The following is a 22631-nucleotide window of genomic DNA, read 5'->3' on the forward strand; positions in this document are numbered from 1 at the left end:
GGCCTGCCTGGTTGCATTTTTTATCCTGTAATCCATCTCCTGTCTTACTGCTTGTGTGAGTAAATTGCCTCTGTTAGGAATTCCACTTTTCAAAACTTATAGATTCACTGGAAGACAGAAAAATTGGTAGGCTAGATGTTAAGGCTGTCTTATACTTTATAAATTGTAAAATAGTAACAGTTATATTCATCTTATAGTTGAGGAAAAAAACCTTTTTAACTGGACAAAAAGGAGGAAATGTAGATTGTCCTGAAGCTGTTTGTATTTTAATGTTAATTCCAACCTATTCATGTGACCCCAATTGAACCTTCCCATTTTAATTAGTAAAATAACTAACGAAAAGCCAGTGACTGGGTGGGGCGAGGGAGGTGGAAACAGCTGAGAGGTCTGAGGAGGTTAGAAGACTAAGATCGAAGGTGGTGGCAACGTGGATCTTCCCAAGGACCAGCTAGACCCAGGTGATAAAGATTGGCGTTAAATAGCTATGAACATTGAGGATTTTACAGGTCTAGTATCTCATGCAGAAGGGCAGTTTGTATCTTTGTCTATTTGATGCAATCTTGTTGTGTAGAGGGTTTGTGGATTGAGAGTTGAATATATAAACCTGTATGAAAAGCTATCGGGCTGTAGAGTTGTATTTATGTGGGATTTTGGGGTACAGAAACACCCTGGGATGGAGGCAGGAAACAGGCGGTAGAAAACCGCCAGGGAAGGGAGTTACGCAGACAAGTTGGGCCGTGTTGGTGGCTCAGACTAGTCTACAGAGGTGTGCAGGGCTCCAAATCAGGGTCAGGCTTGAGGAGTGAGACCTCAGGGCCAGTAAAGAGATAAACCCTTACCTTATTTTTTAATATTTACTGCAACATTTATTCTGGTTTACTCGATAAGCATGCTACAAAGGCCAAAATGTGGAAATAATAAAAACTTTCAAAAAACCGGAAACAAACAGTGGGTTACGACATTGTGGTAAAAACAAAATGAAAGTTATTTAATGTATATGTATACATGTCTATATGTATATGAGATCAGTGGGCTCTTTGGAGATTTGAGAACCTTAACCAAAGACCAGCAAGGATGGGGAGAGAACACCCCACCATCCACATCTGTTTTAGAACTGAGTATTGAACTTATTTCCCCCAAAATAACCAAGGGGTTTGGTGTTAGCATTTTGTCTAAGCTCCGCCCCAATTACCTGGCAACGGCCCAGTGTAGGGACTCACTATAAAAGGGGCTGCTCACCCCTCAGCTCTCTTGCTCTTGCCTTTTGCTCCTGTTCTGTCCTCTTGTCCTTTCTCTCCTCTCTCTCCACTCATGGCCAGCCTCTATTCTTCTCTCCTCTCTCTCTCCTCTCTCTCTCTCTCTCTCTCTCTCTCTCTCTCTCTCTGCCTTTCTCAACTACCCTCTCACCTCCCCTCCCCATGCCATAAATAAACTATTCCACACTATACTATAGTGTGGCTGGTCCCTGGGGGGAAAGGATGTCTCATGACCACCAAGGCACCCCTCCCCCACACCTGACTACACATCCACCAAACATATTCTTTCTCTCCTTAATACACACAACACTTGGGCCTCTTGCTCAGTAGTAGAGAGATTGCCTAACATGCCCGAGGCCTTGGGTACTTCAGCACTGCAAATAAAAACGGTGAATACTAAAAGAAACAGCAATTTAGGTCTCCATGGACTTTCTCTTCCAAGTGAAAATTAAATCTGTTGGATCAGTTGTTTTCCCTGCCTACGCGTACACACCCAGCGTCCAGGGAAGGAAAAAACAAAACAGAACAAAAGGTATCAGGTTCGTCTTCCGCTCACCACTCACCGGAGTGAGCCGCCACGTGGATGCTGGGAATCACCCCGAGTCTCCTCTGCAAGAGCAGCCAGTGCTCTTAACCGCAGAGCACTGGGGGAAATGTACATGAAGGAATTGCATCTGCGGGGAGGAAGGAAAAGAATTGTCCAACGTCAAGCCGTGGTACCTTCTTCTGTCCCTGAATAAGGACAACTTGAAGCCCAGAGGCAGGCCGAGCCTCCTCACCCACCTGGTGGCAGGTCTGTGGAACTGCAGGCAGGGCGCTTAGAAATCAGCCCCCACAAATCCAAACCCACTTGTTTGCTTTGCGTCTTTTTCTAAGCATCTGCCTGAAGCATTTGTCCTGAAGGATCATAGCTTCCAAATTAGTAGACTGGAAATTAACGAGACTTCCCATCAGTAACCCCGAGAATAAAATGATGGAAAAAATCTACTAATTCTAGACCAGCCAGCGGCCACTGAAGCACAGCTTGGATCCAGGCCTTTGAGAGAAAGGAGACGAAGGAAACAGGGAAGAGCCCAGACAGAACCCAACCTGTGGGGCTGTACTTTCTGTGCCTCCTCCCTTGCCCCTGGACTTGGGGTTGGGGGGACCCAGCCTTCGGTGCTTCCTGCCTCCAAAGTTTCTCCCAGGGCTGGCTTCTGAGAACTATGTAAGACTTCGGGCCAAATTACTGGAGCCTCCAAAATAAGGAGTGGACGGGGGAGGGTGGGGGGGGGTGTAGCCTGTTTTTTGCACAGTTCTGGGAAGCTGTTGGCGGGGTTTAAGGAGAGGGTGGCATCGAGCAGGAAAAGGGGTAGCAAAGCAGACCGAATGCCCGCCATACCCTAGCATGTGGATTTCCTTTTTTCATCTCTTTATCAGTGTTTGTAACTGAGCTTCTTATCAACAGGAAACGCCTGCCTGAAGGGATGAGGCAGGTCCAAGGGAATTGGATGCCAGAGACTGGGAATTCTGGGTAGTGCCTTGCTGCTGGTCAGCCGGAGTTGAGTTGTTTTGGGATTTCCAGAATCCAGACGCATTGCTCTGGCATTCAGTGAAGACTGCACTGTGTACTCCAACAGGGACCCCAGGCTAGAGTGTCTACAGGAGGGCTCCCAGAGAGGAGGTCCGGTCCTAAGCCTCAGTGACTAAGGACAGGTCACTATAAAGTGAGAATTCTCTTAATCGCCAGTCCCCCTTCCTCCCAGAGGTGAGGCCAAAGACATACCTAGGGCATAAGTGACTCGGAGACAGTCATCCCAACCAGTCCTAGTGAAGGGCACAACTGTAGGACAGCCAGGTCCTGGGCACAGACGTAATGCTGAAGGGGAGCAGGGGTCACAGACTGAGCTCTTCCTTACATCAGATATTTTAGAAGTGTTGTCCTCCACCTGGCCATGGCGACATGTGTTTGCAGTCTCAGCTCTTAGGAGGCTGGGCAGAAGAACGCTGAAGGCTTTGAGGTCAATCTAGGGAAAACAGTGTCTTATAGCAACAAAGTCCATCAAGTTAGGATTCTGATGGCTTAGAGGGGTCTCCCCGGAGAGTGACAGGCTGAAGGTTAGAGCTGCTGCCCTAATGCGATGATCTGAGGGCCAGCAAGTCTTTCTAGGTGGTTCAAGCCCAAGTTTATCTATTTATCTGTCTGTCTTCCTCCTCATTCTTCTCCTCCTCCTCCTCCTTTGAAGCTGTCAGAAGACTGAACACTCAGACAGACAGCTCTGATGCAGAGGCAGGAAGGGAGCTGCGGTGCTTGACTCCATCCCTATCTGCTGCCATCGGCTGCCCCTGAGCAACCGGCCAGGCCGTCCCGAATGGAGGCAGTAACCCTGTGCCCTGGATTCTCGACCCTGTGTCTCCCTGGGCAGCTCCTCTCCGCCATGTGCTCCCGCAGACGAGGATGTAGGTCAACAAGAGTGGGTGGGTGAGAAAGAACAGAGACTCATCCAGACATGACACCCCTCAGGGCAGCAGTGGCAACACTTGAACCTGGGAAACTGTCTGAAAATAGACAGTGTGTCTATGACATTATGCAAATTGCATGCAAAGTCGAGGAGCCCTCTGTCTCTATTTCTAGCAAACTGAATGTGGTCCTGGTGGAAACAGCTTGTCGGAGCCACGGCTGCACAGTTACCATCAGTGTCAGGCCTGGAGCACTGGACTGGGAACACAAACCCTTACCCTATCTGAGTAAGGCTTCAGACCATGCAGATTTTGTCACCTCTTGGGCTGTCAATCTTTTCTTTGTTCGGTTTGTATCCCTGCTGGCTGAGGATAACCTTGAAATCCTGATCCTCCTGCCTCCACCCCCCCAAGTGCTGGGATTGCACCACTACACCTGGCTTTGGGGTGTTGGTCTTAATGCAAGGGATAAGGCAGGCGAGGCAAAGCACCTTCCTCACAGGCTAGTGGGAGGCAGGGCTGAGGAAAGACGGCGTCTGGAAAGGAAAGGAACTGCCCATGAGAACCTGGGTACCATGAGACCTTGGCAGAGGAAGGGATGATTTTCAGAGTCAGGGCTCAGGCTGCAGGGGCCACCCTCAGTTTTGCACACCCTAGCAACCATCCTCTCTCAGGGAGGGACAGAAACACTTCCTCACTTTTTGTACGTAATAAGGAAGTTGGAGGCTGGGGTCACCGGAGGAAATCAGAGCAAAGAGCAGAGAGGCTTGTGAGTCCCCTCTCCCTCCACCCCCCCCCCCCCCCCCGCCCCAGGCAGTAATGGCATGTGAAAGTGGCTAAGGGCTTAGGCCACAGTAACCTCACAAGGGCTCTTCTCACAGCACGGTGATGGGTCACTGCTGCCAGATCCTGCCCAGCCTACACGGTACTCGCTCTGCAGTTTTCCCCGCCGCCCCTTCCCGGTCCTCACCCACACTGTGGGCACTTGGGTGTGGATCCTGGAGGAAGAGGGGGGTGATGATGGGAGTGCTATTAGCGTCCCCATCTCCTAAGGGCTCCCTTCAGAGTCCTCAGAGAAGGTCCTGTCTGCTGTGTATGCCAGGGAGGAGCTTCACGACCCCAGTGCAGAAGGCTGCAGATTTGCGCCCACTTGGAGGCCTGGGGAGCAGACCAGATTGCCAACCGCAGAAGAAACTGGGGCACCCTCCCTGTTTTCCTAAGAGAGCTCCAACATCCTCTTCTTAGAGTTTGTATTTCTGGGCTGGATTGAACCAAGGGACTCCTCCCAGCTTCCTTCAGCATGCGCCCCCTATTCTCTACCCCACCCCTCCAGAGGCACTTCGCTCACAGTTTCCGGGGTGGAGTGGGAGGGGTCATGAGGTGCTCTCTGGGATTTCCAGGTAAAGGGAGCTATTTTTGGGGTGTGGACTAATTCCAGACAAGGGGTGGGGAGCACCTTGGGAGGGAATTAAGAAGGAGCTGGAAAGGGAGGGGCGAAGCGGCCTCTGAGTAAGGGGTGGTTTCCAGGTAGAGTCCCTACAGCCGAGAGCAGGCACGCACGCTGCGACGGGGAGGAGCCAGCCCGCTGTGGGAAGGGAGCAGGGCAGCCGTGGGCAGCGAGCTGGCCAGCAGAGGGCGACGTTGCTGGCATGGATCAGGTTGCTGTCTATCCCGGGTGGGGTGAGCTTCAGTACGGTTCTAGGTATTGGGGCATTCTAGACCAAGCTTATCCCAGGGAAATTTGGTGGTGTGTACTTTGGGGTTCTCTACTTCCTGTCCCCTCAGGTTCTCACTGAACTTCTGCAACTGGATCACTGCGGGGGGCACTAGCCTGGAAGACAGCAGAAAATTCGAAAGGGGGGGGGGTCAAACATGGTTTATTGAGGACCCACTACGTGCCTGTCGCTGGCTAAAGCGCCCCTTAAACTGTGTGGTTCCACTTGCACAAGCGCACTTGAAAGCATTTGGAGATAGTTGTCTCTCGAAGGCCACTTTCCTTGCCATGTCTCCTGTCATTTCACCCTCCTCCTCTTAGGCTTTCCTGGCCTCGGAGGAGCTACTGTCTTCTGTTTCTGGCTGTGGAGTTTAAGGACAAATTTGTTCCCAAGTTCAGTAGAAATAAAAACTCTTCAGGCAAGAAAGCGATTCCCTGGCTCCAGGGACCAGAGAACCTTCAGACTTTGCCCTGGTCTGGGACAGGCTAGTCTACTTTCTGTTTTTGTCTCTTTTCACTTCCTGGTTCTCCTGGTTATGGAGAACACACTGAAGAGACTCAAGGGGTCAGCTTGCGTGTGGAGGAGGATGAGCTGTCGTCTTTTCTCCCTTCAGTGCCTGTAGTTTCTAGGCCAGGTCTTCCCAAGATGGAGGCTGATCTTGTCTCTTGCCTGAGCCCTGCTTTGCCCTCCATAAGCCCTGCCTACAGTGAACTTCTCTTCGGTCTATCAACCCAGGCTTGCATTTCATTTGTTCAGTACGTGGATGTACCCTTCACGTTTCTAAATGCCGGGACTCTTGGTGTTTCTCTAGGCCAAGTTCTCCCAAGGCACACTTTCTGGGACCTGGATCAGGGTGTGGGCTTTGGCCAGAGAGTCATAGCCAGACTGGTTGCTGGAAGCTTCTTGACAGGGGCCAAATTTCTTTTCAGTCATCTTGAGACCCCAAAGGAAGCCACCCCTGAGCCTAGGCAGAAGGCCAAGCCACAGAAGGAATCAGAAGTTCCCGCACTGCCTGGGTCCCACAGTGGTCACTACCATAGCTTAAGGCAAGAACTGGGGCCCGGAGATTAACCTGGGGGCACTTTAGGCCGTCCTGGACTGTGATGGTTATTTACAAACCTCAGCATCAATCAAGTGATGGGGGCAGGGTATAGTAGACAAGACTCAGCTTTCACACAGCCTGAGTTTAAAAAAAAAAAAATCAGGGTCCGAGACACCTCAAAGGACAATGGGACAAAACCTAAGATGGTGATGTCCTCTCCTATCGAACAGAGCAATGCTGGGTCCCTTCCACCATGCTTGACTGTCACCTCAGAGGACCCTTGGGTTTTGATGCCCTAACGAGTCAGCTAAGATGGTAAGGGGACAGAGTGTATAAGGGTCAGGTACCACCCCTCTCAAGGGACTAGCATTCACTAGCCAGGGGGGTCCAGTCAGGACAACTGAAAGGCACCACAGGAGCAATAAACACCCACAGAGAGACACTGAGGCTGCTGAATCTCTCTGGCTGAGCCCCAGCAGGTGGAGTGTCTGCTGGGGCTGGACAGGGCCCTGTGCCATCCTGGCAGCTTTGATGGTGCCGTAAGGTTGACCAAGGGTAGAGGAGAGCGAAAGCCCAGGATCCGGGCCCGGGATTCCCTGGCTTGGCCACCCTGCCCTAGGAATGGTAGGGGGTGTACCCTGCTGGCCTCGGGGATGGGAAACCCAGCCAGGCGACAGAGAGCCGGCCACTTTGAGCAGGCCAGACAGAGGCAGATCGAATTTCAGCCCAGCTGTATTTTTGGCTGGATGGGCTGGGGGCCAAACTGAGCAGGCGCACACAGGGCACCGTGCACACTCTACTCAGACAGGCTACATCTTCTGCCCCCAGCACATACTTAAAAGTCCGGTGACCCTGGGCTAGTGAATCACTTTGGGCTTCTCTGGATTGTGGCTGAGCTTCTGTAATGTCTTCTTTATGCGCAGTGCAGTAAGGCGAGCAGAGGGGTTGGGGTACCAGCACTCTCTCATCATCTGGGCCAGCCCGGAGAGGACCTGGGGGAGTCAGGAGAGAGGCAGAGGGGAAGAAGAGGTACATGGGTCAGAAAGATGGACAGGTAGCACCAGGTGAGGAGGTAATGGTTCAGCAGAAGGAAGAACAGGGAGAGCATGTATCAGACAGGAGGAGGAAAGGCAAGAGAGAGAGAGAGCAGAGACAGGTGCTGGTGGTGCACACCTTTAATCCCAGCACTTAGGAGGCAGAGTCAGGCCGATCTCTGAGTTCAGTGCCAGACAGGACTACAGAGAGACAGGACAGCCAGGGTGAGATAGACCCTGTCTGTGTGCAAGAAAGAGGGGGGAGGGCAGGGAAAAGAAGGAGGTAAGGATGAGGAGGGAGGGAGAGGGGAATGGGTGAAAAGATGGTGGCAGAAACAAGCAGGAGAGAGCTGGGAGGGTGTGGAGGTTTTTGAAAGCCCACAGACACCCCAGTGCACAGCCTCTGGGGAGCACCCCTCCACCCCCCCAGCCAGGATCCACTCTGAATGGTATTTCTGCAAGTCTGTGCCACCTCTTGCAGCCTGAGACCAAGTGCACAGGAACTGACTTACCAGCCCCTCCACCAACAGTCACGGAGAGTGGGCCAATGAAGGGCATTGGCCCAAAGCACCTGTCTCCAGGAAAGAGCCCATCCCAGGAAGCTCAGCAGCCCCTGGACATGGCAGCCTGCCTCCTCTGGTTCCTAAGAGTGAGTATACATCTGTGCACCGGAAGGTATCTGTGTGGCCTCTTACGCATCCACGTATGTTTATTATCTTTCAGTACAAACTCATTGAGTCTTACTGTCTGCCGGGCACCAAGGTAGCTGGTAGAAATGTTAGAATGAGGAGGTGCTTCTTGGAAAAGAGGAGGGGCTGAGTGGGAGGAGAAAAGACAAGAGGATGATGGGAATGTGGTCAAAATACAATATGTTTGTATAAAATCAAAAGAAGAAATCATTTATTGTTTGCTGCTTTTCTTTGTTTGGGGTGTTGAGACAGTTTCTCTGTGTAGTCCTCTGGCTGTCCTAGAACTCAGTCTGTAGACCAGGCTTGCCTTTGAACTCAAAGATCTACCTGCCTCTGCCTCCCAGTGCTAGGATTAAAGGTGTGCACCAACATTCCCAGGTGAAGAAAAAAAATAAGATAAAGGAGTAAGTTGGGCATGGTGCAAAAACCTTTAATCCTAGCTCTCCGGAGACAGAGGCAGGTAGGTGGATCTCCTTGAGTTTGAGGTCAGCCTGGTCAGTAAGACTCCTGTCTCAAAAAAGAGCTAAAGACAGGTTTTGTCTTCATGGTGCCAGGAGTGTGCTTACGTGTGTGTGTGTGTGTGTGTGTGTGTGTGTGTGTGTGTGTGTATACATGTCTGAACATATGTATGTGTGTGTGTGCATACGTGTATTTCTTTTTGTTAACAAAGATTTATTTATTATATGTAAGTACACTGTCACTCTCTTCAGACACACCAGAAGAGGGCATCAGATCCCCTTACAGATGGCTGTGAGCCACCATATGGTTGTGGGATTTAAACTCAGGACCTCTGGAAGAGCAGTCAGTGCTCCTAACCACTGAGCCATCTCTCTAGCCCTTCATATATTTAAGTGTGGGATGTCTTGAGAGAAAAAACTAAATAATCAAAAACAACAAAAATTAGAAGTTTAGCAGAGACTTTGATTCTTGAAGGTGAGGTTAAAAGTTCTAAAATCAGATTGACTGAAAAGTCCAAGAAGGATGAACAATTCGCAAGCCAGGTGTGTAGAAGGAAATACCCAGAACAGCTCATGATCTTTCCAAGAATCTGAACTTAAGAAATTCCAACTGAGAAGCAAGCGGTCTTCACCCATGCCAGCCCAGCCCAGCCACACCCCCAGTCAAACCCCACCTCCCAGCCCCGCCCACCTCCCAGTCCAGCCCAGCCCCACCCCCAGCCCCGCCCCACCTCCCAGCCCAGCCCCACCCCCAGCCCCACTCCCAGCCCCGCCCACCTCCCAGCCCCGCCCACCTCCCAGTTCAGCCCCGCCCCGCCCCAGCCCAAGCAGAGATCTTACCGGATCAGCAGCCAGCCGGTTAGGGATGGTGGGGGTCTGCTGGTCAACACACACCACCTTTTTCATGTCCTCAAAACTGGGGTCATTGGGTACCATGTCATAGAACGGTGGCCTGTAATCCTCCACAATGCCTGGGGAAGTCAAGGGATGTGGGACAATCACTTGGGACCCAGAGCACCCAGAGAATGACTTTGCCTCGAGTTAGCTGCCTGACTGTATTGCTCCTGAGAAGGATCTTGTCCTATAACACAGCAACTGTATGTATAGCTCGGAACTACTGCTGTGTTCCAGGCTTTCCCATTTGTCCTTCCGGAATCTCTGTGATGCCACCCGAGTCACAGATGGAGAAGCTTAGGCTCAGAAGCACAGGATTCGTGTTGCCTAGCCAGTCATGGTAGAGTCAGGACTTGAAACCCATCTTTTGGCTTCCCAGGCTGGGTCTTAATTCCGTCTTGCTCAACTATCTTCTATCCTGAGCCTGGGTTCCACTCCCTGATTATTGGAACAGCTGGTGTTCCAGAGAACTTCCTGTGTGCTGGAGTTGGGGGGGGGGGTCGGTCCTCAGTGCTCTGCCTGCAAGCCTCACAGTGGCCGGTGGGGGATGTAACATTGTAGCTTCCTGTCATGAACCAAAATAGTAGGTCCAAAGGTTCAGAAATCTTGTCTTTAAGTATCAACAGATAGCAAGTGACTTAAGACAGAAATCCAACACCAAATTCCACTATTCTGTCCCCTCAGCTGCACTTACAGTAGGTAGGTAGGGCTGGATAAGGTTCAAAATGGGGACAACAAAGGACAGAAAAACACCTCTCCTAGAAGCAAAAGATTTACTCCCTGGTCCAAATAAGATGGGCTTACCATCAGGGAAGGCTCACATTTCTACAGACCCTACAACCAACGGGGTTCCCACCCCCATGTCAAGTTATCCCGAGCCTTTTCTAAAAGGTGTGCCTGTGGGGGTCAGAGGCAGCCCCATGTCTCTTCCTGCTTCCCAACCCCAGGCTGCTTCTGTGACTGTGAAGGCCATAACCTCAGCAAAGCCTTGAGCAGCTGTTCTCCCCGTGGCGGGCTTCCAGGCTGCCCCTATGCCGCTGGAGTCCTAATCAGCGATTTGCAGGGGCCTGAGCGTGTCTAATGAGCCTTTAATCAGTGCCGGGGCTGACACCAGATTACAGTGTTTATAATGCGCTAGGAGTCTGTGTGAGGCTGACAGAGCTTCCCCTCCGCCTCATGAGCCCAAGGCAAATCCATCAGCCCTTCCTTTCCTGCCTGGAGCCAGGCCTACTCCTTTGGTTTCATCCAGGTACCTTTGTCCCAAAGCCAGCCATTTAGAGCTGATTCCAGCAGTAAATGCCCAGGGGTCAGGGAGACTCTTGGGGGACACCTGGGTGTCTGCTGTCACAGATGGCCACTGAGGAGGAATGTAGTAGTAAAAGGTTGGCTCCTGGTAGATGCTTGGGAAATGAAAACATCTCTGTTCCCAAGGAGCGAGGTTCTCTAGTCGTGCCCTGGGGACTGTCTGCAAACCTCAGGTCTCCCAACAACCATGGTCATAAAGAGGCTCCACATAGGCAAACACTGCAGTTAGCTGTCAGTCAACCTGTGGTCCTTCATCTGCCCGGTTTGAGAGGCCATCAGCCACAGGCCAGCACAGGCCAGCACAGGCAGGTACTTCTACAGCTTTTCCAATCGATGGTGCCCTGTGGCCATCCACTGAGATAATGAGGCTTCACTAAGCAGGTAACACAGACACCAGCTAGCTTACCCTGCACGGTTGTCTTTTCTTTTAGAAAATGGAATGATATTATGAACCATTAAGCCCTTCCATTAAGACTATTAATATTTAGCTCTAGGCGCAGATTGCCATTTCTTCTTCATGTTACCCTGGCTGATTGAAACTTGCTGTTTACGTGGACCAAGCTGGCCTTGGACTTGGAGCAATTTTCGGAGTTCCGAGATCACACCAGCTTGTAGATGTTGTTCTAAGCGCTTAATTTGGACCAAGTCTAAAATTACGCTTACATTTTTTTTTCTTTTTTCTTTTCAGAGCTGAGGACTGAACCTAGGGCTTTGCGCTTGCTAGGCAAGTGCTCTACCACTGAGCTAAGTCCCCAACACTCCCCCCTTTTTTTTCCTAATTTCACAAATGAGGAAGCAGGCACGCCGGGGTTAAGTACTCCCTGTCATGACAAAACCTGAAACTGAGTCTAGACAATCTGACTGACTAATGCCAACTCTTAACAAAATAGGAGACTTTTTGTCTTTGCTCTTGCCCTTGCCTTCCTGCTACTGCTCTTTCCTCTTGTCCCTCCCCTCCTCACGTGCTCATGGCCAGCCTTTGCTTCTCTCTCCCCCTCTCTCTCCCTCTCTCTCTGCTTCTACCACCCTCTTAACTCCCCTCCCCATGCCCTAAATAAACTCTATTCTGTACTATACTGTTGGGTCCCTCAGGGGGAAGAGATGCCTCAACATGGGTCCCCCAGAGGCAACCCCTTCCCCCACACCTCACCACACCCTCATAGAACATATTCCCCCTTTATCTTTTTATAAACCCATCAAAGGGCGCCAGCCACCAGAGAAAAACCTGTCTACACACACACACACACACACACACACACACACACACACACCTGCATACAGTGGGCTCTCACCATTGATGATAGTCCGACGGGCGATCTCCCATAGTACTAGGCCAAAGGCCCAGATGTCTGTCCACTTGTACGACTCAAAGCAGTCTGTGCGGATCTGCTCATCCAACACCTCAGGTGCCATGTATCTCTTGGTACCCACTCGGGGGTTGTTGCCAATGTCCAGGTAGTCGCTGCTTTGCGAGTGCATCACAGCCAGTCCTGCCGATGTTTGGCTTGTCAGTCCTGCAGGGCTCCCACACAGGGTGGCCATTCCCTTTCTGGGAGCCCAGGCGGACTTTATATGGTCAGATAAAGTGAGGGCAGAAACAGGCAGACAGAACAGGGCATGGGAGACCTGCTCAGGCCGGAATACAGACAGTAGCCTTTTTTGCTTTATAGCGTTCTCAAGGGTCCCATAGACTCAAATTATGATGCCTATTTCACATAGTAGAACATCCAGCTTTGTTGGATGGAGCCATGTTCTTAGAGAAATCAGGATGAGATAATTGGTTCTTGATGACCCGCCCCTTTTCTGGAGGTAGCGTGGACGTCGGAAAGAGTCTGAGCTGGAAACATTTTGTTTTGAAACGTTTTTTTTTCTATGTAGCCCTGGCTATACTGGAACTCATTATGTAGACCAGACTAACCTTGAACCTGGCTCTGCCTCCCGAGTGCTGGGATTAAAATCTCAGCTTGGAAATAGGTTTTCAAAGCGCCTATTCTCTCCGGTCCAGAAACAGGCCAAACCAAGCATGCAGGCCCCGCCCACAGGTGAAGCCCCACCCTTTTCCCCTCCTGCTCACCCAGGTCTGCAATGCAACACTGCAAGTTGCTCTTGACCAACACATTGCGGCTCTTGAGGTCCCGATGCGCGATGGCTGGTTTGCCTTGAGTACCAAAGATCTCTACATGGAGGTGCGCCAGGCCGCAGGCCGCGGACACAGCTAGCCTCAGGGCCAACTGGGGTTCCAGCGTCTGCCTCTGCAGAAAGTCATAGAGGGAGCCGTGCTCGTGGTAGTGGGTGATGAGCCACAGCTGCGTGCTGGAGTTCCGAGAGGTCATGTCTGAGGCGATGAAGCCTGTAAGCAGAAGGGTATGATGGCTCAACCAAAGTTCCCAGGAGGAAGGTAGGGCTGAGGGGCACAGGAGCGCTGCAGAGGCTGAAGCGGGAGTCACTTGGGGTTACGTCAATGCCCGGAGTTTGCTGTGTTCCCGCCTATGATTGGGAATAGCAGGCGCGCTCCCAGCTTGCCTAGGATGTTGTCGTGTCTGAGCAGAACTGTGTTGTAGATCTCCGTCTCCCGGAACCAGGACTGCTCATCTCGTGAGGAGAAAATCTTGACCGCCACACTCTCGCCATGCCAGGAACCGCGCCACACCTCGCCATATCGGCCCTTTCCTAATCCGTGGCCAAAGGAAGAATAAGGACCACATACAAGACACATAGCGTACTAGATGCCCCCGCTCCCAATTCTGGATGCCATGAAGATCCCCTCTGCAAAACATCTGATTTTATTTTCTTTCAACTTTTTTTTTTTTAAGATAAGCTCTCACTTGTCTGGATGATTTGGAACTTGCTATGCAGAACGGGCTGGCCTTGAACTCACAACGATCTGCCTGCCTCTGCCTCCCTACTGCTGGGATCAAAGGCATGAGCTAAAGCCCTAGTTATCTTTTTAAAATTTTAATCACATTAATTAATTAATTGATTGATTAATTAAGTTGTGGTGTGTGTGTCATACACACTAACTGGAATCACATATGGAGGTCAGAGGACAGCCCGAGGAAGACGGTTCTCTCTCCTCTCTCTGTGTCTGTCCCAGGGACTGGATTTAGGCCACCAGACCTGGTACCAGTGCCTTCAGCTACTGAGCCATGATGCTCTCCCAACCCTGAATGTCCCTTTATAAAGCATCTTGTTTCAGTCTTAGGCGACCCTTAGCGTATCAGCTCATCCCTGTCCTTGCTGAAGAACCCATAGCCACCCGCTCCCTGCACAGCATTGTCTCTTACTTGGGCCCAGGCTGGACCCATTTGTGATCCTGGAAGCAAGAGCTTCCTGACCTCTCCAGGCCTAGGGGAGCCTTCAGGCCGCAGCCCCAGCTCTCCTTCCGAGTGCTTACCCACACACTCCACCAGCGCAACCTGCCGTGCCACTGTCCTCTGCACCAAGAAGGGAAGCCCCGAGCCACTGCCTGTGGTACAGTCGCTGTCCAGGAAGTCCTAAGGGAGACCTTACTCAGTCACCGCCTTCTCTGCTCTCTACCACTCCCCGCTGCTGTGCCGCCCACCCGCTACCCTGGGTCCCAGGTTGCCCCAAGCCTATACCCCCAACATGCTGTCTCCCTGGTCAGATGGCTTCAGGATGAGACTGGACTCTCCCAGGTCACTGTGCAGACCCCGCTGCTTCTCCTGCCTTCGCCGGACACGCCACAAGCCCAGGGCGCCCAGGACCACCAGGACCAGCAAGGCCAGCACGGGACCCAGGATCAGAGGCAGATGGGTATCTACTTTTGGCTCCTCCGACGGAGTTTGGGTGGCTGGAGGAGGGGGGCATTGAGTCCCAGCTCCACCAGGCCAGCTCTTCCACCCCCCCCCCCCAGCCAGACCACTCACCTGCCCTCAAATCCCAGCATCCTGCCTCCCCACACCCTCTCCGTGTAGGCCAGGGCATGCGGAGAAAGCAGGGCAGGGGGCTTAGGTTAAGAAGAGGGAATAGTGGGAGAGCCGCCCGACCTACCCTCCAGCATCAGGGACACGTTGTGGTTGCAGAAGGATCTATAGCAGCAGTGGTAGTTCACAAACTCTGTGGGACGTCCCAAGCAGAGCTCCTGGTTCAGGTTCCCGCAGCCCCGATAGACCTGGGGGTGCCCGCCCTGCTCGCGAACCAGCACCACCGTGCACCATGCCCCCTGGCAGGTTGACCTCTTGCAGTGTGGGTTCTCACAAGTGCAGTTGACCAGCTGATCCCTGGAGGGCTTCGCCAAGTCTCCTGGGGGTGAGATGAGAAATCAGGCGCTCCTCCTACTGTCCCATCCCCTCTGATCTCACAGGCAGACCCCTCAAGCCTTAAACGTCTACCCCCTAACTGTTCTTCCCACAGAGCCTTTCCCCTAGCTACACAGGTAGTGGAGACTGAGAAGCCAGCTGCTGTTGGCAGTCTGAACTGGGACCTCCTCTTGCTACAGATCCCACCGTGGTCTCAGGCTCCCCCTGTTCACAGAGAATCATAAGCCTCTCCCTTATTCTCCCCACCCAAGATGTAGGTTCTACCCTGGAGAGAACCTCAGCTTTCAAGTCAGTATCACTTAGATATAAAGAAAGGTGGGAGTAACTGGGGGGGTAATCTATAGGACTACTGTCCCCCTCCAGCTAAGATCCTGTTCTCAGCACCACCACCCCAGTTCTAGTCTCCAGTACTCAGGTCCCTGTTTCCACGCCACCCCTCCCTTACTCACCCTTGGTTAGGCCCAAGGCCACCAACAGCATCAAAAGGCCCCTTCTGACGATCCCCAAGGTCATGGTCCTTGGAGGTAGGAGGAGAAGAGATGTGGTGAGATCTGCAAAATATGACAGCTGTGGTGACCAAGGTCTCCTCCTACCAGAAGGAAATCACTGAGAGGTTTTTTGTTTTGGGGGGGGGGGGGGGGGAGGGTGGGAGGGTTGACCGGGAAGCCACCTCCCAACTCCTACGTCTGGTTTTAGGGCGGGTTCTGCAAGGGAAGTCCTGGTTCACTTCCCCATGGAAACCATCTGTTGGGGGTAAAGGGTGGAGAGCTGCGTTTAAATGAAAAAAGCCAGAGAGAACCGGGGCTCTGTGCCCACTGCTGGGTTCAGATGGGAACAGGCCAGGAGAGTTACAGACAAGACAGAGATACAGTGGGAAGAAGGTTTCTCTCATAGCTCTCTCTCTTGTCCTCTGCTATTTGCCCATTGCTCCAGCCTCCACTCCTACCCACCCTTTCCCAGTGCCCCCCAACCCCCCAGCCTGGCTGCTTCAAACATAAACAGGCTCCTGTCCTCACTTCCTGCCATTCAGGGTCCCGCCAGGCCGGCTACAGGAATCAAGATTGTTTAGATTGAGGTCTGGATAGAACAGGCTGGAGACACGCACAGCAGGGAGCTCAGGGCAGGCTGGGAGAGGGACAGGGTCTGAAGGGATAACCGCACGAGTCTGCGGGTACCTTACACACCATCAAACCCAGCTCTGGGCTTTTTATTGTTTAAAAATGTATTCCTTTTTATTGTGCCTGTCTGTAAGGATTCTTGTGTCAAGGTAAGTTGTGCCCATGTAGGAGTGTGAAAGTCAGAGTTCTGTAGAGCTGTTTTCCTCCCTCCACCTTTACACAGGTGCTGGGGACCAAACGCAGGTCACCCAGCTTATGTGACCAGCATTGTTACCAGCTGCACCAGGTGCCCTTCCCCTGAAGGTTTTAAAGGAGCAGGGTTCATCCAGGGGAGGAGGCTCGTTGGAGCCCATCAAAATTCCCTCGCAGTAATGAGTCCAACGCAAGAGTCTAGACCCCACCTCCCCAAACTGCTCCTTCTTCTCTGTCCTAAGACCGTGGAGTCAACCTCTGTCTGCATCCTTGGGCTTATAGCAGCCATACCTAGCCTGACAGTGATGAGGTATAAAAGGCTTGTTTCTCCCTCAGAGCCGCTGGGCCCCCTTCTCTCTTCTCATTGTCCTGGGAAAGGGCTGGGGGAGGGACAGTGTACAGGAAGTGAAACATACTTAGACACTGAGTGTTTGACCTCCAAGAGTTGCCCGGGGTTTCGCTCTTCCAGAGGTTTGATGGACAGTGGCAAGAAACGTAATTTTGCTGTGATACGATAATCCTCAGCTCAGGACCCAAACCAGCTATTGCTTCAGAAGCCGTACCACGCTTCCCTCCTCAAACCCTCAGAGCTGGAAGATAGTGCTGAGCCTGTAACAAGAGGGACCGGGATCAGACAGGAGCACGGACTTTCTGAATGCCAGGGTGTGCAGGCTTAGATCGCTAGCTAGGGAACCAACACATGAAGTGTCCTGTGAGAAGACACCAGAAAGCTGGAAGGACTGGTCACTTAGACCTACAGAGGCCCATGCTCTGAGCTTGGTACCAAAGACCCTAAGATGCTGAGGCTTTTGGGGGCAGGATGTCTAGGGTCAGACTGGGGGGCTTGGTGGACCTTTCTGGCTAGTGGAGACCCTGGCCTTCCTGCCTGGGTTTCCTCTGCCCTAGAGGCCCGGTCTGGGGGAGGAAACAGAGGCCTGTGCTACTGCAGCTACGTCCCAGCTCCTGCCTGAGCTCTTGCCCCTTACCCCTGTTAGTAACCAGTTAGGGCTCTGGGGGGGGGGGTTCCGCGGATAAATGCAGACAGGGCCTGTTCCACGGCTGCAGGCAGGAAGCCATTATCGGCAGAGCTCACCTGAGACAGGGAATAGATGGCAACAAGACGTTGTTCTGGGACATGCTGCCAAGCTTCCACTTCCCTAGCTTGCCTTTCTTCTGGAACCCCGTGCAGGGGGTCAGCTGTGTGTCCCTTGTCTGTCACTCACGCCAGGCTTCCATTCAGTCTGCTGGAGACAAGAAACATACTGTGGGCTGGGCACGGTAGTACGTGCCTGCGATCCAACGCTGTGAAGGCCGGAGGTTTGGGAACGGAGACTTCAGATCAAAAATGGACGGGAGTAAAGAAAGAAAAGAAGGGAGGGAAACCATGTATTTGGAAACAGTTTTCCCCCAGGGAATTCTGATCCATTTGGGTGGGCACCAGGCTTTGAGAAATGTGTCTGGCGTAGAGCTGAACCCGTCTCCTGTGCTTTCGTTCGTTGCACAGGACATCGCCGGGTGGACGGACAGATGGAAGGGACTCGTGGCTCCTTCCCAGGTGCCTCCCTATCTCTGTGGGAAGAGAGAGACTGACACAAGACCGGGGAGCTGGTGACACTGTGAAATGAGGGTGGATATGGGGAAGGGCATGAAGAATCTGTCTTAGACATCAACAGCATAGGGAAAGGTTGGCAGAAGTCACCCTGGTCCAGCCCCAGAGACGTGATGGAGCTGGGGTTAAACATGAGGTGGGGGTGGGAGTAAATTTGGGTCCTAAGCTTCTCTTTTACCCCTTAGTATAAACCACATGAAAATCCTCTTGCACATAGACGTATCACTGCTGTTGGCCAGAAATCACAGACGTTGAAATGACTTTCAAAGATTAACCTAAGTGCAGGGGAGTAACAGCGGGCAGCGGGCTCTGAGGTCTCGCTCTGTGCCAGGCACTGAGCCTCCGTGGCCAGTCTCTTTGGAGCCTCACAGCACTCCTACGGGAAACGGTGCTGAATATGGCGTGGTGGTAAACCTAAGTGGCCAACTACAAATCCTTAATCACCGATATTCCTCTGGAGTTACGTGAGGCCCTCAAAGAGGCAAACGGGCTCCTGGTCTCAGCAGACGTTAACAATATAGACCCCCCCCCCCCCCAGTGAAAGCAACCGGTCCGGTCCCTCCTCTCAGGGTTGCTGCCCAGAAACCACCAGCTTCTTGTCTCAGGTGAGGACCCAGAGAGGAGCGTGCCTGGGCCGTGGCTGTCAGTCTTCCTGCTTCTATTGGCAGCAGGGCTCTTCCACACAGCGATTGTCCCAAGGCAGAGAACCACAAGATGAAAACGCAGCTGCCTCTCACACTGCACTTACTGCCCCCCCCCCCCCCCCCCCGACCCAGGCAGTCTCAGGATTAACCTGCATATTCTGGACTCAGCCAGTCCTACGGCTGCCTTCGGTATTCACCTGCACAGTCCGTTCTGCCTGTAGAGGTCGAACGGGTCAGGACAGCCTAGGTTTTAGGGTCTTAGGCGTCTGTAAGTGGTACAGTGTAACAACTCTCCCTCACTCATCTTGAGGGTGATGCATCCCCAAATCACACTGAGAGCGGGAAACCCAAACCGCCTGTCCTGTCCCCTCTACCTATAACATACCTGTCATAAAGTTTAATTTGTACATCAGACCCAGGAGACAGCAACGCTAATAAAAAAAATATGATAACCACAGTCACATACTAGAGCAGGGACCCCCGTCTTTTTATTCAAAGGAAGCACTGTAAAGCTCTTCCTGGGGTACTTAGTCGCCAGCACCCTACCACCACCCCTGCGCTCACACTTGGGGCCATTGTTAACTGAAATAAAGGTTCCTGGACCAGAAGCGCAGCAGCACACAGTCAGTCTGATAACCCTGACAGCTATCAGGTGACTAATGGGACAGGTAGAGCGTACGGCGTAGAGGTACTAGACAAAGATGATTCATAAGACAGATGAGGGGAGGGGAGATGGGGTTTTACCACACTCTGGAGACGGTGTTCATTTAAATACAACAAATAAGTAATTAAATAGATAAATAAGATCCCCTAGTTCTTTAAATTCCCATTGACTATTTTCACACCACATTTGATTCAGAGTGACTAAAATCTCTGACAGGGAAGCTGCAGACAGCGGGGACTCCTGCGCACACAGAGGGTAGCACTCTGGCCTTGGTCAAGTACAGCTTCTACAACTCCCAGTCACGAGACTGGCATCTGGCAAAAGGACTGCCATTTCCCCGTGAGACATCCGAGGGCTACCTGGCTGTGGGTAAGTGGAACAGGACAGGCTCAACGGTGGCCAGGTGGGCTGGCACAGTCTGCCAGCACCCAGGGGCCCCCTGAGGCAGGGTGAGGCTGAAGTTGAGGTGGGTGGACTGAGAGTCTGAGGCCGGCTCCGTGTCAGAAAACAAATAAACAAACAAACAAAACAAGCCACCCGACCTTGGTGTCTCCTGATGTCATCTACTGGTGCCTTCCTCAGAGTTGTCCAAAGCTCTCTCCAGGCTGGGCACAGTCATCTCCCATCTGATAGGCTGTGTGGGCAAAGCCACCCACAACATAGAAGGGTAATTGAGATGGGTTGGGGGCCGGGTACTATAGTGAGGGTCCAGAGAGGACAGGCCTTAGACAGACAGTCGTGTGGGGTCCAAGAGGAGGCCTGAACTCACCCAGAACCTGCTTATAAACAGGGAATGCGTCCTTACAGGAAGGCATAAGAAAGCAGCTAGTCCAGACAGTTCTCTCCGGAGCTGACTGACAGTCCGCCATGGCAGGGGAATTCTGTGACCACATAGAGGTAAGGTTTGGGGTGCCAGGTTCTCTAAGTGCGAGCTGGTCCAGGAAAAGTGGTCTCTAAGAGGAGTTTCAGCAGGGAAGTCGCCCCTAGGCTAACCCAACACCCTGGAGGGACAGGGGAACTCAGCAGGGAAGAGTCCTTCAGGCCCATTTTACCTTTACAGATAAGGGTAGATATGTTAAGCAAATGGATCAGGCGGGGAAGAGACGCTAAAGGCCTCAAGATACCCAGCAAAGACCGTTTTTGATTCCCCAAGGGAGTGAATTTGTCCCGTTCCCTTCCAGGTTCAGGTGGGGTAGTGGGCAGGTGTGTGTGTCCCTGGCTGTCTTGCCTGGCTAAAACTGACTCTGCCACACGCCCTGAGAAGTCTTTGAGATCCACATGAAGGAAGGCTCTCTTGAGACCCGGGACAGGTCCCCTGTCCGGCCTAGTGCAACCCCGACTCACCTTTGTACAGAGCGACAGGACCCCCAACTCTTCTTCCCAGTGGCGGCCGGGGTCTCACGCCCAGAGCCGGCCTGAGGGGCCTGGGAAGGGCTCGATCCGCGCTGCTAGCGCGGAGGCCTCCCGGGACTGGGAAGGGGCTGGAGCAAAATGTTTCTTATTCTAGCTTCTTCCTGCCTGGCCCGGCTCCACCACTCCCTCCTAATAACTCGTTTCCTATTGCCCAGCACGCCTTCCAGCTGCGGGGCTCAGCTCCAGAGGGCCACAGACCCCAGTGCGACCCCCCCCCCAGCCCCCGCCCCGCCCCGAAAAGGCAGGCTTCAAACCGGGGAGCCTCGCGGTTCTGGGCAGGACCGTAGGGACTGAGTTGGCTGCGGAAGCATTAGTCTAGAGGGGATGAGGGTAGCATGCACCCACAAACCTGGATTCGTGGAGTGTGGGGGAGGGGCGCCAGGGTAGCAGCCAACCTACCTGTGCTCACCTACCTCACGCCTAAGGAACAGTGCAGAGAGAGCTGAGTTTGGGCTGGGAGTGTCTGCTCAGAAGTTGGCTCCGCCTTTTGTACTCCCTAGTTGATCTAAATCTTTCTGCCTCCAGGTTCCAGCCCTTCACCCTTAATACTTTTGTTCCCTTCCGTCGTCCACAGTGCTGGCCATCTACTCTCAGCCTAGGGCTAAAGAGGCTCAGATAGATCTGTCTGAGTCGTCTGGTCTGAGTACCTCAAGGCTTGACAGTTTTTTCTCTCAGGTCAGGGGTGGCCAGAATGGAGGGGAAGGCCTTGTCCTTTCTGTCCATCTTGAATGGAGAGTCCCATGACCTTCCAGAGCCCTTCCAGAGCCCTGGCTCAACCAAATTTCAGTGTCAGGACAGACCCTGTCTTGCAGCCAATAGGAAGTACTATGGGATTACAGTATCTACTTTTCCAGATTGTGGTGGCCACTTCGTCACACTCGATTAGCTCTAGAACAGGGAGCCTGGATACATGGCTGTTCTCACATCCACTCTTTCTCCCGCCTGCTGTGGCTTCCGGCCAGTCTCTCTCACTCTCCAGCCCGTGGCTCTCTGTCTTGAGTGGGGCAGGACCCATGGGACCTCTGCAGCCCAAATCCAAGGCCTGCCTCCTTGGGAAATCTAGGAGATCATGGGTAAGGTCAAGAGCTGGGGAGTGGCCGAGGGGAGTCAGTGGGGACAGGAGAGTTTCTGTGGGCAGGCCTGTGGAAAGACAGCAGAGAGAGGCACATCTGGGATGCTGAAGAGAAGTTGTGGTCAGGGGTGACGTCTTCCCTCTCTTCTTAGCGTTCTGGACACTGGCTGGTGCCTCAGCGACTCTTGTAAACCCAAGCCTGTGAACAGGGAGCCTGGGGCGGGGGAGGGGGCGTGGGAGGAGTGAGACAGAGCTGGAGAAAGCAGTAGGGCCTCAGGCCAATGAGGGCATAGCAAAGGAATTAAAAAATGTGTCCAAGTCCACAGGAATTAGTTGCTTGCAGGGGCCCAGCTGTTCCCTACACTCAGTGAGGACAGAAGATGAAACAGGCCCAAAGAATCCTGATTTAGAGTCAGGGATTCAAAAGACTTCCCAGCAGAGGTCTGCAGACCCTCAGAAGTTAGTGCGAAGAACTTCAAGGATGTTCTCTCTAGAGGCAGGTGACAATGGTTTAATGTGGAGAACTGGCAATGAGCGTGCAGGACCAGCATTAAGTTCTCAAGTGTGCTGTGTTTGTTTTGTTTTTGAGAGCAGTCCCTAAAATCCTCAGCTGGCTGTGAACTTGAGACCTTGCTGTTGCCACCACCCCAGAGCTAGGATTCCAGGTGCTTGCCCAAAGAGAGACCAAGGCAGGATAGCAGGGCTGGAGAGATGGCTCAGTGGTTAGAGCACTGACTGCTCTTCCAGAGGTCCTGAGTTCAATCCCCAGCAACCACATAGTGGCTCACAACCATCTGTAATGGGATC

At 52.6% G+C, this 22631-nt stretch overlaps 1 protein-coding gene across 4 annotated transcripts; it reads right to left on the reverse strand.

The window, feature by feature from the left end:
• Positions 1 to 5564: 5564 nt before the first annotated feature.
• ACVRL1 (activin A receptor like type 1) lies at positions 5565 to 20828 on the reverse strand. 4 transcript variants are annotated; one of them, XM_080939589.1, is made up of 12 exons: positions 20684 to 20828; positions 17516 to 17666; positions 16839 to 17031; positions 15562 to 15629; positions 14844 to 15095; positions 14432 to 14643; positions 14227 to 14326; positions 13356 to 13502; positions 12907 to 13182; positions 12125 to 12322; positions 9474 to 9604; positions 5565 to 7444 (listed from the first exon to the last, which is right to left on the reverse strand). In XM_080939589.1, the coding sequence occupies exons 4-12, from the start codon at positions 15623 to 15625 to the stop codon at positions 7310 to 7312; spliced, it is 1515 nt and encodes a 504-aa protein (XP_080795715.1). In that variant the 5' UTR covers positions 15626 to 15629; positions 16839 to 17031; positions 17516 to 17666; positions 20684 to 20828; the 3' UTR covers positions 5565 to 7309. The 4 variants fall into 4 exon arrangements, with proteins under 4 accessions (XP_080795715.1, XP_080795712.1, XP_080795713.1 ...); XM_080939586.1 differs by having other exon boundaries at positions 15562 to 15663; positions 20684 to 20827; XM_080939587.1 differs by having other exon boundaries at positions 15562 to 15663; positions 17516 to 17663; positions 20684 to 20823.
• Positions 20829 to 22631: the final 1803 nt, after the last annotated feature.

The sequence above is a fragment of the Micromys minutus genome (assembly GCF_963924665.1).
Source record: "Micromys minutus genome assembly, chromosome: 27".
Lineage (NCBI taxonomy): Eukaryota > Metazoa > Chordata > Mammalia > Rodentia > Muridae > Micromys > Micromys minutus.